At 40.1% G+C, this 17188-nt stretch overlaps 2 protein-coding genes across 6 annotated transcripts in view; both read left to right on the top strand.

Moving 5' to 3' along the window:
- Positions 1-204: 204 nt before the first annotated feature.
- Positions 205-9945, top strand: znf384b (zinc finger protein 384 b). Of its 5 annotated transcripts, none has more exons than XM_055013300.1 (11): positions 206-397; positions 2813-2880; positions 3095-3323; positions 3909-4019; positions 5023-5174; positions 5259-5350; positions 6042-6266; positions 7406-7573; positions 7694-7772; positions 7895-8053; positions 8198-9945. In XM_055013300.1, the coding sequence occupies exons 2-11, from the start codon at positions 2815-2817 to the stop codon at positions 8585-8587; spliced, it is 1671 nt and encodes a 556-aa protein (XP_054869275.1). In that variant the 5' UTR covers positions 206-397; positions 2813-2814; the 3' UTR covers positions 8588-9945. The 5 variants fall into 5 exon arrangements, with proteins under 5 accessions (XP_023127378.1, XP_054869275.1, XP_054869276.1 ...); XM_023271611.3 differs by having other exon boundaries at positions 207-397; positions 3906-4019; XM_023271610.3 differs by having other exon boundaries at positions 205-397; positions 3906-4019; positions 7895-9945.
- A 55-nt stretch (positions 9946-10000) lies between these two features.
- gnl1 (guanine nucleotide binding protein-like 1) overlaps positions 10001-17188 on the top strand; it is a 9251-nt gene continuing 2063 nt past the window's right edge. The window contains exons 1-11 of the mRNA XM_055013674.1: positions 10001-10210; positions 11240-11387; positions 11808-11944; positions 12069-12220; positions 13884-13955; positions 14546-14738; positions 14915-15013; positions 15127-15309; positions 15813-15991; positions 16302-16488; positions 17089-17185. Of these exons, the coding sequence (XP_054869649.1) occupies positions 10138-10210; positions 11240-11387; positions 11808-11944; positions 12069-12220; positions 13884-13955; positions 14546-14738; positions 14915-15013; positions 15127-15309; positions 15813-15991; positions 16302-16488; positions 17089-17185 (1520 nt within the window). The 5' untranslated portion in view covers positions 10001-10137. The remainder of the gene's footprint in view (positions 10211-11239; positions 11388-11807; positions 11945-12068; positions 12221-13883; positions 13956-14545; positions 14739-14914; positions 15014-15126; positions 15310-15812; positions 15992-16301; positions 16489-17088; positions 17186-17188) is intronic.

Below are 17188 nucleotides of genomic sequence, written 5' to 3'. Positions count from 1 at the left end.
ACTAAAACCATCATCCGTGTCGTGGTGCGTTTCGGTGCTTGTCCTGCTGCTGAGAGGACATCTGGCCACCGACTGTGCGACATGTCAGACAGTCGTAATTCAACTGTCCCTCAGTCACCGGAAATGACATCAACGTACACACGCGCGCGCCCGCACGCACACACATACACACACACACACTCCTTTTGTCTGACGACCTTATCCGGAGGAAGTGCAGCTCAGACGAGGCAGCTGGCTCACCGGAGCGAAAAAAAAATCCCCTCAAAAAAAAGAGTAAGAGAGAAGAGAGGAGGGAAAACTTTACTGATTTACAGGGATTTGGACACATTTGGTTCCAGTGTCCAAACTGTCCCAGCCCACCGGAGCCTCGAGGAGGAGGACGGAGCCGTCGGCACCGGTAATCGCCACTATTCTCAATGCAGTCGGCAGTAATTTTGGGTAGATTTGCACGACCGTGCTGCCGCCTCTCCACCCGTCCCCACAGCCGGAAGTCTGTAAGGATGGTCTATTGGTTTTTTTCCTTCTTCGCTTCAGTTTTTTTTAATCCTTTTGTTTTTTTCTGGTTTGCTTGTCATTTTTTCCCCAAGCAGGAGGGCACTACAGACACGTTCTCTGATAACTGTATGTTAATCAGCACGTCGGGCCTGATTAACTACAAGATGCAAGGAGACGACATTGAATCCTGCTGTTGAGCCACGGCAGACTGTAAACAATACATACATTTAATATGTGGCATATGATAAAAGTTGGCGTTATGTAGGTGTTTAACGCGATATGGGACTTTGTAGAGACAACTTATATCTAAGTAGTGGTATCTGCTTAATGACACTAAATGTAGTAGAGTAGCTAACGTAGTTGAAGAAGTTAATAAAGTTGAACATTATATTAGACAATCGATGTCTTTAACAACCCGGAAGAGTAGTCTAATGGTAATTCATAATTTTGCGTCTGTATGGAGACCAAAATGTCATTCATGTTTTTCTAAACCACAGGAACTGATCTTTGGCTTTCATGTCTCCTCTAATCTGTTAGTTATAAAATTGGTAATTCCTGTTGTCCATCAGTCTACATGTTTATATCTATTTCTGAAGCTGATTGCAGTTCAGGGCCTAATGGTGGTTTATCTACTGAGCAAAGTGAGCCTCAAGATCCCCACACCTGCACTGTCAATCAAAATCCAGCCTTGTCGAAAGAGCTTTACAGTATTTTGATTGATATTACTTTATTCAAGCTGAAGACATTCTGCATGTCACAGGAGGAAAAGCACACGTGTGTCAATAACAACATAGGCATCGGCTTCAGTTTCAGTCCCTGGTGTGCTTTACTGGCAGTCATCCTCATCCTTAGTGACAGCTACCAGAAAACATTTTTCATACTATAAAAAGCCTATATTTTTGCATTAAAAACTAGGCCTTCATAACACTAGGAAAATGTGCAATAACAGCAATCAATACTGCGATATGACGTGATAAATAAAGCAATATTTATGTGTAGTAGACATAAAGTTTATATGCTTTTCTGTTTTAATAGATAAAGATAAATAAATAGAAAGTTTTTTTTAATTTATTAGCATCTTAAGCAGTGTTGTGCCATCTGTCTTTTGCACATTTCTTGATCATCACTAGTGAAAACGCCCAGTTGTAATTTTGTGTAAATATGTACAGCTCAAGTGCAATGGCTCTCAAGGTAGCTCCAACTTTATTACCTCATCTGAGTCTTGAAGAAGGTCAAATTCCAGTTTCACAGCCTTAATTATTTCCCTAGATTTCCTGAAATATGCATATTCTTTGGTCACTCTGGTAGTGGCTGAGCCCTTATTACAAGACTACATTTATCCTGTTTATAACAATGTTATTTTTCTCCAGGAGAAAAATGTAGAACATGCTCATAGGTGTGAGCAACCACCAGTCTCACTGTAGTCACTGTCATTAGATTACATAGGAAAAAGCCACTTGTGCATTAGAGAACACGGGCAAGAGCTGTCTGATGAATCCTGGAGGTCATGTTGGTAATTTTCTGTTGAAGCTATTCTATGGAGGCATTGTTTCAGTTTTAAGGACATTTTGGCAGCTGTAATTTGTGGTACTGTTGAATTGTATTACCATTTACTACACTGCTTTTCAACAAAAATGTTTATTTTAATATGGATCCAACAACACAGATCAGTATCAGCAACACAGAGGGCATTTATTAAAGATACACAATGCTAATCAATGTCAGCAACGTAAAACAAACAGTGCAGGGCTTTTATTGATTTAGGCAATAAAAATGTTTGTATGTATATATGTCTATTATACCCTCTGTTTTCTCAGTTTTGCGTCCAGTTGGGCTTTTTGTTGTCACAATAATATGTCCATATTTCCAATGCAAAAAATTCTTCAGTGATTGTCATTCACTGGTTCTGTTGTCGGCAGATCTACCTTCCCCCAGTTCCTTGGTGTACCTCTTCTTTTTTCTTTTTTTTTTTTTTTTTTTACATACTATCAATATTATTTTAAGCAAATATCAGTTGTTTCTTGCTAGATTTTCTTCAGTTAAATCACAAAGATAAAATACTTTGTAGCCCATAATGATCTTAGTATTTCCAACATTACCAGTAGACATGTGAGTAATCTACATCAAATGATCTGCACTCTCTTCAGCATTTCTAATGTCGTTTGACCGTTTACTTCTCACCTTTGGTTGAGTAAAGACATGTTAAGCTCTGCTTTTAACTGATGTGGCCCTCTTGGTTATGTTTTCATATTTATTACTGCAGGACTTGGCCAAGAATGCAAAGCGTTGACATTTTTGGATTTTTGTGTCGTTACAGAAATGATGGAGGATTCTCATTTTAATTCCTCATATTTCTGGTCTCCTGTTCCGACTGTGCCAGGACAGGTAAGAACAGACCAGACGTCCAGAATTTACTTTTCAATCAGCTGATTTGAACAAGAAGCTCCAGTGAGCGGGGGCTTCATTTAAGGCAAATTATTTCACCAAGTCACTCCTGCAAAATCCCAAACTTCACTGTGACGCTAATTTCTAAACCTAACATTACTACACAAAGACGACTGCGCTTAATTCAATGAGAACATCTCCTCTCTCCTCGCAGATTGAGAATGCCATGTTCCTGAACAAGGTAAAAGAGCAACAGGAAAAGAGTATTTCCTTCCCTCCTTCTTCTGCATCCCACTACCAGACAGCGCTTCTCACCATCCCCACTCCTGGGGCCAAGACAGATGGAGGAGGGCAGGGTGGTTCTGCGGCACACCTGCACCCTCCTCACAGCACCCAGAACATCACAGTGTTGCCCGTCCCCTCCACGGGCATCATGACAGCAGGTGCGCCAGTGTCTGCATGGAGGAGCCTTTAGGTGGCCTTTTTCTTACTTTAGTTCTGGTCATAGAAGAACAGCAGTGCATGAAATGGTTTAGTTGATGAGAACAAATGTTTCCAGTAGAAAAACTATAGGAAAACTGAACGCTGTATTATACACTGATCAGCCACAGTAAAAAAAACTATGTGCCTGTTTGTGTGGGTGCTCCTCGTGCCTTCTAAACAGCTCTGGCTTGTTGGCGCATGAACACAGGACCTCTAGGGGTGGCCATTTTTGTGTTCTCCAAGCCGTTCCTGAGCAGTTTTTATGGTGCGGCAGGGTGTACTGTCCTGCTGGGGAAGCACACATGAACGCTCCCTTATGATGGGGTGGATGTGAGTTTGTACCAAGACGATCAATGCCATTCACCTCATCTGTCTGTGGTTTTACAGTTATGGCTGATCGGTGTGTATATGCTTTTTTGTAGCACTATATTAACACTTTAAGGTTCAGCATATAGTGTAATTGGTAAGACATTTCTGAACTAGACCCTTTTCATCTCAAGGACTGTAATCCTTTCTGATTCTCTCTGTCTCTTTCTGTGCAGCAGGTCTAGTGATCACAACTCCTCAGGGAACACTAGTCTCCCCCACCTCCTCTCAATCGTTTGTTTCTGGACATCCAGCAACAACCATGATTGTTTCAGCGCTACATCCGCAAGGTGATACAAACATAGTCGCACACATGTGATATATCCCATATACAGATCTGAAATGTAATGGCTTAAAGTGGGGATAGGAATTTTTTTTTTCAAGGGTGAAATTTCCATAATAACCTTTCAAGCATATGGTAATTCAAGTGGTCTAATTTGAAACTAGATGTATGTGCCTCTTCTTGGCTCTATTTTCAGGCTTTAGATAATCACTGGTAGTGGGCTACATAGTGCTTCAGTGGTTAGCACTTTCGCCTTGCAGCTAGAAGATCTCTGGTTCACTTTCCCGGGATCTTTCTGCATGGAGTTTGCATGTTCTCCCTGTACATGCATGGGGTTTCTCAGGGTTCTCCGGCTTCCTCCCACAGTCCAAAAACATGCTGAAGTTAATTGGTGATTCTAAATTTTCCCTAGATATGAATGTGAGTGTGATTGTTTGTCTCTATGTTTAGCCCTGTGATGGACTGGTGACCTGTGCAGGGTGTCTCCTGCCTTCACCCTAAGTCAGCTGGGATAGACTCCAGCATTCCCACAACCCTAATATAAGGAGGATAAGTGGTCTATAGATAATGGATGGATGGATAGTTCATGGTGGGAGACTTCACCCAGTCACAGTTGTTTCCCCCAGATCACGTGAGATAGTATAAAGAGAAACGAAATCAGTGGTGAGAGTAGGATGTGGTGGCACAAACGGTTAGACTGAGGGCTTTCACTCTGAAGAGTAGTGTGGGGATCCCGTGAGAAGTACATGTTAATGTGTAACTTAGCTATTTAGACTAGTTTGAAGAATGTGCATGTGTCCATGCTCATTCATGACAGAGGCAGGAGGAGGGTTATTTTTTTTTTGCTGTAGATGTTTTTTGTTTGTTTTTTTACCAGCCTTAATGTTTTTTTTTCTTTCAATACAGCTTCTTTTTACGAAATTTGTTCCACATAGTGCTTGCAAACATCATGTACTGCTCATTTAAAGATGATTCTTTCCTTTTACCATGCTGTTGTTGATCTGGTATAGATAAAAAAGAAGGGGATGGACCCCATGTGGTCGTGATGCCAGCGCCCTCCAAACGAGGGAGAAAGAAGAAGGTAACGCAAACTAGAGTCAGTCCTCTGGGCGGACCAGCACAAGAGACACTAATACTGGCTCATCTGACGGCTGGTGGCCAGGTAAGAGAATAGCTACAGATGGATAAAGAAAAGGTCAAGGTGCAATAAACTGGTGATTAAATAACCTAAATACATTTTTGACAGGTAGCATCTCTGCAGCATCATACTAGAGACCCGTATGACCTGTCAAATGAAGAGGAGGATCCAAGCCCTAAAGATAGCACTAAGACATACAGGTATGAGGAGCTACATTTGTCATTGCTCTGACTGAAATGCAAGTACAAGTGTTCATCTGTGTCCTGTCAACATTACTGTAGAGATGTTTAGGATTTCTAGCTGCACTACTGGATATACGCAACTGACACACACCAATACCTCTTCTCTGACTGCATGTTGTGGCAAAACATGCCTGCTTTGTAGTGGATGGTTGATTCTTTCCCTTAAGTGAAAACAAATATGTCAGTGCTTCCTAGACGCTCGCTGCCTTTGCACACACTTGACATGAACCTGCCCTCTACTGTCCTCTTTGTCTTTGAATAGCATGCTCTTTTGGTTGTGACCTTACCCCTGTGTGCTGCTCTTTCACTTTTTATAGTATCTGCGAAGCTTTCCACATCAGTTTCACTGGTTTCTCCCTTGACATCATCTCTGTGCAGTCCGGATGTGCCTTTGACATTTGATTTAACCCACTGCTGTCTTCACTGATATCTCCCTGATCGTTTATTTTTCTTATCATTTTCTGTTATATTCTTTCTCTCTGTGGCTCATTGCTCCATTTTCTTTGCCCTTCTCTCCTCTTCTCCTAATTTCTCTCTATCCCCCTTTTTTCCCTTGATTTCCTGTATTTCCCTTTCTTTATGTGTTTCCCTCTTCTTCCCTCTTGTTCTTCCATTTCGCCCTCCCATTTCTGTGTCTCTTCGCCTGTAGGTGCCGGATGTGTGCGGCGACCTTCTTCAGTAAGTCTGACATGCAGATCCACTCCAAGTCGCACACAGAGGCCAAACCTCACAAGTGTCCTCACTGCGCCAAGTCATTCGCCAACTCCAGCTACCTGGCCCAGCACATCCGCATCCACAGCGGGGCCAAGCCTTACACCTGCTCCTACTGCCAGAAATCTTTCAGGCAGCTCAGTCACTTACAGCAGCACACACGGTACTGCAGACTCCCGTTCCCCGTTACCAGTCCCATACTGCAATTCCTCGTCTTTTTAACTTGTCCTGTGTAACCTCCCTTAGAAGCCCAGACTCCTCTTCTTCTACTACTGTTCTTCTTCCCCAAGGGGTTGAGAGTGGAGTGGTGTGCAGACGCTTATTGCATTGCCGTGTGGATGTTGGCTTGCATGCTACCAGTGACCTTTCAGAAAATTAGAATTCGAATAGCATCTTTCAAGTTGTGGCTTTTCCCATTAAAAATGTTCCAAATCTATGCAATAAACACAAAGGGGGCCTTTAAGATGCATGAAGGTATATTTGAGGCAATCAGAGTAATTAACTTTTTTATTTCTTATTTTGTTTTTGTGCACAGTTCTTGCTTCTCTTCTTACTCTTTGCACTGCATCATATTTTTCTTTATTCACATGCTTTTATTCTTTTTCTCTGCACGTCTCATCATTTCTTCTGCCTTAGCTTCTTATGTAGACACACTCATACACATTTTCAAGTAAGCTTTAAACAGCAGTTACAGGTTTGCTTGGTGCCATTGCTCTTTTCTGTTGAGTTACCCGCTGTGTTTTTGTTCAGCCTACTTCATATTAATGCTTTTTCTGATTTTGTCAGTTGAACAGCGATGCATATTAGAAATACTCTGCTGCCATGCTTTGCTTTCATGCTCTTTTATTTTCATCTTTTGCATTTTTTTGGCCATCCTCAAATATGTTTGTAGCCATCCCTGGATGCACATTGATCTCAGGTTATGCAATTGTAAAACCTTTCATAGTTATTTATTCTATTACATCCTTTGTACATAATTTCAACAGTACCTCTAATGTTTAAATCCGAGCTATCTCCAATCATCCCATCTGTTTGGTCAGACAGACAAGACTAAAAATGTGTTTATGTTGTTGGATATTCTTGGTTTTGTGTGATATTTGAAACAACACAAAACATAAATGTTGTAGTTTTTTTTTCATCCATTTGATTTGAGGTGATTGATGACTTTTTCATGCTTTATTTGTATGGATAGAATGTTCTTCTGAAAAGCTGACAAATTCTAGAAATGATGTTTTTTCTCCTCAGTTTACCCTTGCAACCCTGTTTCCATTTTTCTTTCACACTCTGGTCTGCCCTCATTAGGAACCACACAGAGTCAAAGCCCCACAAGTGTCCCCACTGTACCAAGTCATTTGCCAACTCTAGCTACCTGGCCCAACATATCCGCATCCACACAGGAGTGAAACCCTACACCTGCTCCTACTGCCAAAAATGCTTCAGACAGCTCAGTCACCTTCAGCAGCACAGCAGGTAAGTCAGCCTCTGGTCTAGGGTTTCTCTTCGTCCTGCATATTTCTGAAACCAGATTAGATCACCACAAAAGTGATGGAAGCTTGTGTGTAAATGTATGTGTTTGTGTTTTCCATTCAGGATACACACTGGAGATCGGCCATACAAGTGCACCCACCCAGGCTGTGAGAAGTCCTTCACGCAACTCTCAAATTTACAGGTGTGAAAGAGTTAAGTTCTCTTCTTATGCATGTGATGTATTTGGTGTTAACTGTGTCACCGAACACTTCCTGTACCGTGACAGTTTTTTAAAGCTTTTCTTCAACCACAATTTTCTCCCAGTCCCACCGGCGTCAACACAACAAAGACAAGCCCTACAAATGCACCAACTGCAATAAAGGATACATAGATTCAGCGAGCCTGGAGGTGCACATGTCCACACACACAGTCAAACATGCCAGGATCTACTCATGTGGTCTCTGCAACCGCACTTATACCTCAGTAAGACAAATGTCCATTTCTGAAGAGCATTTCTACTTGAAACACTTTGAATCGCCTCACTGGCATCAGAAACCTGGCAACTACTTTACACCGTGTAGTCATGTGTCCACTGTTTCCCCTCTACCTATCCTCCCCTCATCTCAGGAGACGTATCTGGTGAAACACATGGAGAAACACAACCCAGACCAGTTGACTGCACCAGCAGTCATGGCAGCACAGTCAGCACAACAGAACCGAAGCCAGGCCCAGGGTCAGGCAGGAGCTCAGAGACGGGTAGAGAATGCAGATGGAGCATCGAGCCGACCTGGGGGAGCTGGGAGTGGAGCAGCAGGCGGAGGCCAGCAAGGACAGAGCCAGAGCAACTACCCCCAGACAGAACCCATCCCCTGTCCATTTGACCTGCATCAGTATAAGACAGTGTCTGCCAGTGACATCCAGTACAAACCAGTCAGTGTGGCCGACATCACGTCCCACAAGGACCTCTGTCTCACTGTGTCAGCATCCACCATTCAAGTGGAGCACCTCAACTCGTAGAGGTGATGAAAGGAGGGAGTGTGGGAGGTGGGGAAGTTAGATTCTATTCAAGAAAAGAGGAAACGGAGGATGGAGAGTCGAAGGATAAAAGCAATACTAAGATCATACAGAAACTTCGGGACACATGACTGCCTAAATGATGGTTTCAGGCAGACAGGACAAATGATATGGTGACACAGCATACTGAAGGCAATAATTTTATTTTATTTTTTTTTAACTTTGGCTCTTTGAGTTTTACGTTTTGCCTTGTTTGATTTGTGCTCCTTTTGCTTAGCTATCCTGTTGGAGTAGAAAGTGCACGTAAAGACTGCGATAAAATATGTTTCAGTCCATCACAGTGATGGCTTTATGAAAGGAAGTGTCTAAGAGACAGTGCTTCTCTTTGTTATCACCTCCTGCCTTTCCCTACAAATACAACTGTGGCCGTAACAATTATGGTCTCTCTATTGACTTGATGGGAACTGTGAAGGTAAATTTTTATACTTTCATACAGAGACATTCAGTTTTTACACCAGTGTTATTACCTCTGCTATGTTGTAAAATACATGCCTGTGATCTTTTTAACCTTAACAGAGATATAGAGGTTATTTCCTTTTCAGGAAAAAAAAAGTCCAGTTTAGAAAGTATGATTATAAGGATGTGATATTCCGCAGAACATATTTACATATATTTGCGGGCTTTCACATGCCTGTGACCTAGGGGGAGTGATGAGCCAGTTCATGTTTCATGTAATCCTATTGTACTGCTTTGAGTGTATGTCCTTAAAGTAATGTTCTTCAAATGTGCTCTTGCTATTATACTTCTAAGGTAACAATGTTTATAATACTTCTTTAAAGACATGTTGACACATCTGAATTTTGTGGGTTTTTTCTGCCTGTAATACAATAAACCCTCTGAAATATTTCTATTTCTGTTTCAATTAGGTCCCAAATTGATGGCTTAATGGATAGACATTATTCTGTCCATGAAGTGATTAACTGATAGTTTCAGATCTTCATTTATGACGTGCAAATGCCGTTTAATTTTTGTTAAAATAAATTGCATCATCATGTTTTTTTATAACCCCAGAAAAAAAACACAAAAACATACATTATGTTGCTTGTGTTACCCATATGTTAAACATGCTTCTGTGCACCAGTTACATGAACTGGGTTACATATGTCTACTCGCTGGAATGTGTAAATTTGTAAGGTGTTTGTAAAAGTGGAATGCACCATTTGGCTGCACGGAGTTTACTAACAGTTTCGCCAATATTTTTTCGTATATTTGTTTAAAATGATATACAGAGTAATGTTTACTTTCGTTAAGTTTAATCATAATAAGATGATGTAAATAAAGCTTAAAATATATAAAACTGACCGGTTTGTGATAACTTGTAATTGGTTTGACCCACTGTTCTCCGCAGTCTGCAGTGGATATGGCGTCATTGAGGAGTGTAGGAGTCCAGAAACTTCATCCATGTAAATAACGTCAATAAGAAAGCTGTGTGACAAGCTCTGGGTACAAACACAGTACACAGCAATATATTTCAGCCATCTCATTTATTAAATATGCCCCGCAAAAAGCCATTTAGCAACAAACAGAAGAAGAAACAGCTACAAGTCAAACGGGAGAGAAAGAGAGGTAACTAAATTTTGCGGTTAGCTTTAGCATGTTAGCGTTAGCATGCTAGCGTCGCTAACGGTTTGTGTTCCATAGCTGGATACAGTTTAGTAGTAAACTGTTGGGTTTGTCTGTGTGTCTGCGTACTGTTAGGAAGTGTTGGGCTTTTAAATATAGCAGGACACTACTTGCTAAGCCTGGAACAATGTCAATGTATGTGTTACCGAGCATAATGTCAAACAGAGTAATATAGCTTGCCTTTGAAATAACCGAACGCAACGGAATGGCATAGGCTTACCTATCTGCCAAAAAGAGCGTTAAATAATGCATAGCAGCCTGATTTGTTTAGCCAACAACAATATCAACTACGGTGCCAAATTTGCAGAGACAGCTCTAAATAAACAGTGGTGGCATGTTAGATGAAAGATTTTCACTTACCTGATATATGTTACATAGGACCATAACCAGTCTTTGAATTTCCTAAACGTGTTTATGTGGCTGTTCAAGTATTTTAAATTAAGAAAAAATAAAATAGTCTTTAATATGTCTTATCATTTCAAGAATGTAGACTTCATAACACAACACAGACTCACTAGCACACGTTCTTTTCTTCAGATCTTTGAATCCAGTTATACCTTTACTAGCAAGTAAATTATTAGTTTTCACAGCAAGACCTGTTTAATGTGAACATTTAAAGAAGCAATGCCTTCTCGCATATTTTTCAGAGAGCAATCCTTAAAGACATGCTTCTAATATTTTAAGATGTCTTTAAAATCATGTGGCACATTTAATTTTATTTTTGTATTTTGGTTCATTTCTGTGTTAACAACGTTCTGTTGTCCATTTAATTGAAAATTGTCCATTTTTATCTTTGATAACATGCCACATTTCTACTTTGATGACTCAGAACAGCTAATAATAAGCATAATTTTGCCATTTTACACCTGACATGACTGATGAAAAAGTGATTCTTTATATTAGGGTCAAGAAAGCTTATTGGTTCACGATGCAATGTTTTACTGGTCCCTGACCTCTGACCCTGTCTCCCAGGTGAGACAGGTTCTGGACCAAGCAGCCGCAATGCCAGTGTGGAGCGTGGAGGAGACCGTCAGTCAGACACTTCAGACAGCGAGACCACTGACATGAGAAGAATAAATCAGCAGCCCTTTAGTAGAGAAGGTAGATATGACCCCAACAGGTGAGTTATCATTTATCATACTAATAAGCAGTTTGGAAATTCAGCTTGCTTGCTGTGTGTCTGTCACTGAAACTTGAGAGAAATTTAGGATGCAGTGACTGAAATAGCATATAAAATTGATGCTTGAATCAACAGACAGTGGCGACTTTTGATGATTATTTGGTAATTATTTATGTCAGAACATGTAGGTATTAAGATGAAGAGGGCAGCTTTTTACCACTGTGTTTTAGTGATTTACTGGAACATGACCTTAATCTTAATTACACTATTTTGGGTGTAACAAACATCATACTTTGTAATGCTTATGTCCTTGTCTATCACAAATAGAGATATCAATTTGCAAGTTCTAAAATGTAAATGCAGTCATTGTTGTTAAGATATAACACACAGTCCAACAAAGATAAATACTCCTCTATCCAGGTTCCGTCTTCACTTTGAGAAAGAGAGTAAAGAGGAGGTGGAGAAGAGGAAGAAGTCAGCGAGGGAGAAGGTGCTACAACCAGTTACTGACAAGGAACTGGAGGTCGACATCAATGACATTTACCCATTAGAGAAAGGTCAGGCTATTTTTTTAAATATTTTTTTCCGTCACAGTTTTGAAATAGGCCAAACAGATGAGCAGAGCGACTTAATGTAGTGGATCACCGCTTGACACGCAGAAACTTGGTTACTCACTTCCAGGTCTTGGTTTCCCACGACGTCCATCGTGGAATTATGAGATGACACGAGAGAACCTGCTGAGGAAAGAGGAGAAGTCATACAGAGAGTACCTGGATGACTTGCACTCCAGAAACCCACCTGGCTCTCTCAGCCACTTTGAGCACAATCTGGAGGTAACTTAGTTGCCTTTATATACTCTGAATGAATTTTTAACAATTTAAAGTGCAAACACTGGGCTATGAAACCAGAGAGTGTTTTTTTTTTGTTTTTTTTTTGTTTTTTACAACATCCATGGTGAATGTTGAAGCTTCATTATTTTTTGTACACTTTCAAACACTTTGTTGTCGACCCAAACTAACTCAGATATGGGTACTACTTTGTAGTTTTACTTTTTGTACTGCTTTATAAAGTTTTCTTCTATATATTTAATGCCGTGGTTCAGATAATGTTCCAGTCTTTGTTCTAGCAATTAATTCTGCAAGTCAAAATTCACTCCACCTTGTAATATTAAATTAAACAGCAAGTCATGCAATCCACATCTGACCTCATCAAGTGAACAGGTATAAGCCCATCCATTCTCTGTTCTAGCAACTTGCTCTCATGTCTTATCAATGTTCCATTTCTGACTGAGAGTGGTAGGGTTAGCATGCATCCATGGAACCATTTATGTTATTTGTTAACCAGTTTATCATTGACAGACATGCTCAGCACATTTTTGGTGCAACATGAATATTCATGAAACCCTTGGAGCCCTTTGACATCAGATAACAGCATGAAGTAATGTTGCTTTATAAAGAGTTTTCCTGTAAACTAATCATTACCGGAAAGATGTTGCTGGCTTTTTTCCAGTGTATGACTCCAGGACATGCAATGAATTGATTATTTATTTTGTTGTAGTTGGATCATGTAGCAATCTGAAGGAATTGTGGGATTTATAATACACTGGTGTATTGTCTCCTGTTTTCCATTGGGGAAAGCACCATCATGTCTTCTCTACATGTTGTGGTATTGTTTAATTTTTCTCAGAGTATGAAAATGGCAACACAGTTTTTTAACACCAAAACCCTTTTAGATCATGTAATTTCTCAGCATAGATTGAGCTCAGGAGGCACATCACAGCGGAGGCAGGGCTTGAGCAGGTGTTTGTGTAATGACTGTGACTCACAGTAATGCAGAAGTGCTTTTTAAGCAGAACTTGATGGAAAAGTAATGGATGGATGAATAAGGTGATTGAGCCAGTTGTTTTGCCTATTTTGTTGCAAAAATAATTGAATAGTATTAAATTTGTGCAATAAATTAAACAAAATATTGAATATCAACTTTTTTTGCACCCTGCACAATAAAGGTAGCAAGTTGCTATGGTGAACTTGGTTTTACTTTTTTACACATCCAGCAGTTCTGAAGCAACATCATCATTCATTTGGAGATATGTTTTAGGCCACATGGTGAATGTAGGTACAATATTCCCTCTCTGTTTTTGCTCTGCTTTGTACCTCCACTGGAGTCTGTACAAATGAGGGAAACATCTGGCTCTTTAGCTGCTAAATGCTCCATTATGTTCACCAGCTAGTTATTAACTGTATGTGCTGTTTTGCACAGAGCAGGTTGTGTACAGTTGGGTATTTAGAGTTTTTGCTGAAAATACCTGCCTGCTGCAGACAAATACAAGGAAAGGTTGTGAACCAAAACTGAAACTTGCTATTAAGTTGTGTAAAGCCAAGCAGAGTCTTACTCTAAGTGGAGTAAGAATAGAAATTTTGAAATCATAGACAGCATAATCTATCTTGTTTACCATATTAAACCAAATTCTACCCCACTTTTTTTTCTTTCTTTTAGACATGGAGACAACTATGGAGAGTTTTGGAAATGTCTGACATCATTCTGCTCATTGTTGACATTAGGCACCCGGTAGGTGACAACGTTAACAAAAGCCTGCAGGATGGCTCCACTAGATGGAGACATATTCAAGGATCATATTAGTGTACGATTTGGTTTTTGTTATTTATCTGTTTATTTACCTGCTACAGTTTAAAAATTATTGTGTTTGCTCCTCTGAAATAATTTTATACCAGTCAATGTCTTGGATCCAAAAAAGTAAAACTGAAAAGAAGGAAACATTTGTACACATTTGTTACTGATTATTTTTATACATTTGCAGTCAACAAAAAAGGAGGAAATTACAAGTGTGTTACATTTGTTACGTTTTGGCATTTCACTCTTAAAGCACTTGTTTTTTGAGTTTTATGAACAACTGACTATAGTTCTATAGTAGACAATCTGTTCCTTGTTTATATATATGTCAGTATGATCTGCTGCTCTTGATTTCTTTTAGGATAAAAATAAAACATTTCCGGTTTTAATGCAAAGTTAAAAAAAAAACCAAAACCCAGCACAAGTCAACTTGTTCTTATTAATCAGTAACCTGATCTAGTAGTTTATATGTTGAATAGTCCATAATTACCCTTTGAAGAAGGTGTGTCCTCATGTAAACCACCCAGGTGCTGCAGTTCCCTCCAGCCCTTTACCACCACATCACAGGAGACCTACATAAGCAGGTGGTCTTGGTCTTGAACAAAGCCGATCTTTGTCCTCCCCCACTGGTGATTGCCTGGAAACACTACATGACCTCCCAGTTCTCCCATCTGCAAATTGTTTGCTTCACCTCCCACCCTGGACAGCCAAATAGCACAGGTGAGGATAGGGGTAGTGGAAGGAAGGTAGAAGGTGAGGGAAAACTTAATGAACTTATTTCACGGCAGTGTCACCAGAATGGCCTGCTATGCATCTGTTCTTATCCCCTGTTGTGATAATAACTCTCTTTGTTTTCTCCTTTTCTGTCTGTCTTTTATTTTCTTTCTTACATGTAGTACTCCAGAAGAAGAGGATGAGGAGGAAGGCTGATTGGAGTCACGCTGGAGGTCCTATAGATATCTTCAAGGCTTGTCAGGAGATCACGTCAGGGATGGGTGAGAGAGAGTCTGTCTACCCCTCATCTTTTCTCATAATGATTCAGGTATTAGATTCCAACTAAGCATTTGTACTAATCCTCAAAATGTCACCTATGCTGTTTTTTTCTCAGTTGATCTGTCCAGCTGGGAGCAGAAGATTCAGAGAGATGCTGTTGCAGAGTGTCTGGATGGAGAGCGCCCAGATGAAGGAGCAGAATCGGTGCTAATGGAGCATCAAAGTGATAGTGCTATGGAGATGAGCAGCCTGTCACAGGAGCTCTACAAAGATGGGGTTCTCACATTAGGCTGCATCGGTAATCCTCAAAGTTTTCTCAGGGAACTTCAACTGTGGCCAGATTCAGTGACTTTTTAAAAAAATTAGATTGAAACCTATTCTTGCAAGAAACTTCACGAGAGGAATGTCAAAATATTTTCTCAAGATATCACCATTTTTTGAATTGGCAAAGATGATTGCATTAAAATAAGCTCCTTTTCTCCCATCCGTTAGGCAAAACATTTGCTAAGCATTAGTAATCTGTGCTTATCAGGGTACCCACATTTTCTTTTTAACCTTAAGCTTATTGGGAAAAAACTGGGGTCTACCCGATCCATTACTGAATCTGTTAATGATTAGTAATAAGTTAGAATATACAGTAATCACTTCCTAATCACTGTAAATAATTGCTTCATAACAATTCATGAAGGATGTCATTGAACAGGCTAGTATAGATATACTGAGCTTAAAACCAATAGTTTGTAAATCTTAAACACCTTTACAAGTTATTACCTTGATCTTTAACTTATCCTTCTTTTCCAGGTTTTCCCAATGTTGGCAAGTCATCCGTTATAAACAGCCTAGTTGGGAGAAAGGTGGTGAGTGTGTCTAGGACCCCAGGCCACACCAAATACTTCCAGACCTACTACCTCACCCCGACGGTCAAACTCTGTGACTGCCCCGGCCTGGTTTTCCCCTCCCGCGTCAATAAACAGTTACAGGTACAAACCCTCTGTAGTGTACTTAGAAGCATATGTGACTTTGAGTTAACTTGCCTGATTAGATTTGTAGAAATGTGATTTTGTTGAGTAGCACACACACACATCTGGGAGATGAAGTATTGATTTTATACATTCCTACTTGGTATTTCAAAGTCTCCTCAGGAATCCCAAGGCTATTTTGCTGAACATTTTAAACATCTGTCTTTCTATTTTCAAAAATGGATTTTGGAGCTGTCTTTTTGTTTTTTTATTCATCATTTTCTTTATCTTCCTCTTGTCTTCTTTTTCTTTGCCTTTTTGCTTTCTTTAGATCCTGGCAGGGATTTACCCAGTGTCACAGCTGCAAGAACCCTACAGCTCAGTTGGTTATCTGTGTGAGAGGACGCAATTCCTCAGTGCACTGAAGCTCAGACACCCCAGTTTGCAAGACAGTGAACCCCAGCAAGGAAACCAGGGGTCTGAGGAGCTCAGCTGGACTGCCTGGGATGTGTGTGAGGGTAAGACGACATTTAGATGCACAACATCTAGATTTTTGTAGCCTTGATGAGTTTTGAAATCACATGCGGTTATAAAATATTAATTTTATTCATTCGCAAGTATAAAGCTAATTGCCACACTGAAATGTATAAAACAGTTGTCATATTTAGTTTTGTCTTGTCAACAGATCTGACGGAATGAATTTGCAACGCACTGGTCCATCTCACAATACTTACTAACATGCACAACCTGTCTGTGGCACTTGGGCCCAAGTCATTTGTTCTTTAGATTACAAATATAAACTTTGGTTTTTAAAAGGTCTTTTCACTATCTTATTACAGCCCTACATTGTAGTCCTCGGTAATCATCACTCAATCCGGAGTATCAAGTATTTATTGGGAAGTGTTTTGTGCATTTCTATTTCATGTGCCATTGAATATTTACAATTGCAGGCTCTTCTTAGTTAAAACTGTTCGTTGTTGGTTTTGATCTCTTAGAAACTGATGACAGGAAGATGATAAAGAGTGAACTCCTCCTTTAAATATCACCAGTATTAAGATTTCATACTGACATCTATCATTAAAATGCTCCTATTCTCCTTCTCTCTTTGTGTTCTATAGCTTGGGCAGAGAGGAGAGGCTATAAGACAGCAAAAGCAGCTCGAAATGATGTTTACCGTGCAGCTAATAGTCTTCTCCGGTTGGCAATTGATGGCAGGTT

The sequence above is a fragment of the Amphiprion ocellaris genome, chromosome 9, assembly GCF_022539595.1.
Source record: "Amphiprion ocellaris isolate individual 3 ecotype Okinawa chromosome 9, ASM2253959v1, whole genome shotgun sequence".
Lineage (NCBI taxonomy): Eukaryota > Metazoa > Chordata > Actinopteri > Pomacentridae > Amphiprion > Amphiprion ocellaris.
The sequence above is the reverse complement of the archived record's forward strand: the minus strand, read 5'-3'. Positions and strand labels throughout refer to the sequence as shown.

Bases quoted from the DNA above. Each gene is read 5' to 3' on its own strand.
- znf384b (XM_023271610.3), top strand. From the start codon at position 2,815: ATGATGGAGGATTCTCATTTTAATTCCTCATATTTCTGGTCTCCTGTT. The intron at 4,020-5,022 runs GTGATACAAACA...GATCTGGTATAG, and splicing joins TTCAGCGCTACATCCGCAAG to ATAAAAAAGAAGGGGATGGA. The intron at 7,773-7,894 runs GTGTGAAAGAGT...ATTTTCTCCCAG, and splicing joins CGCAACTCTCAAATTTACAG to TCCCACCGGCGTCAACACAA.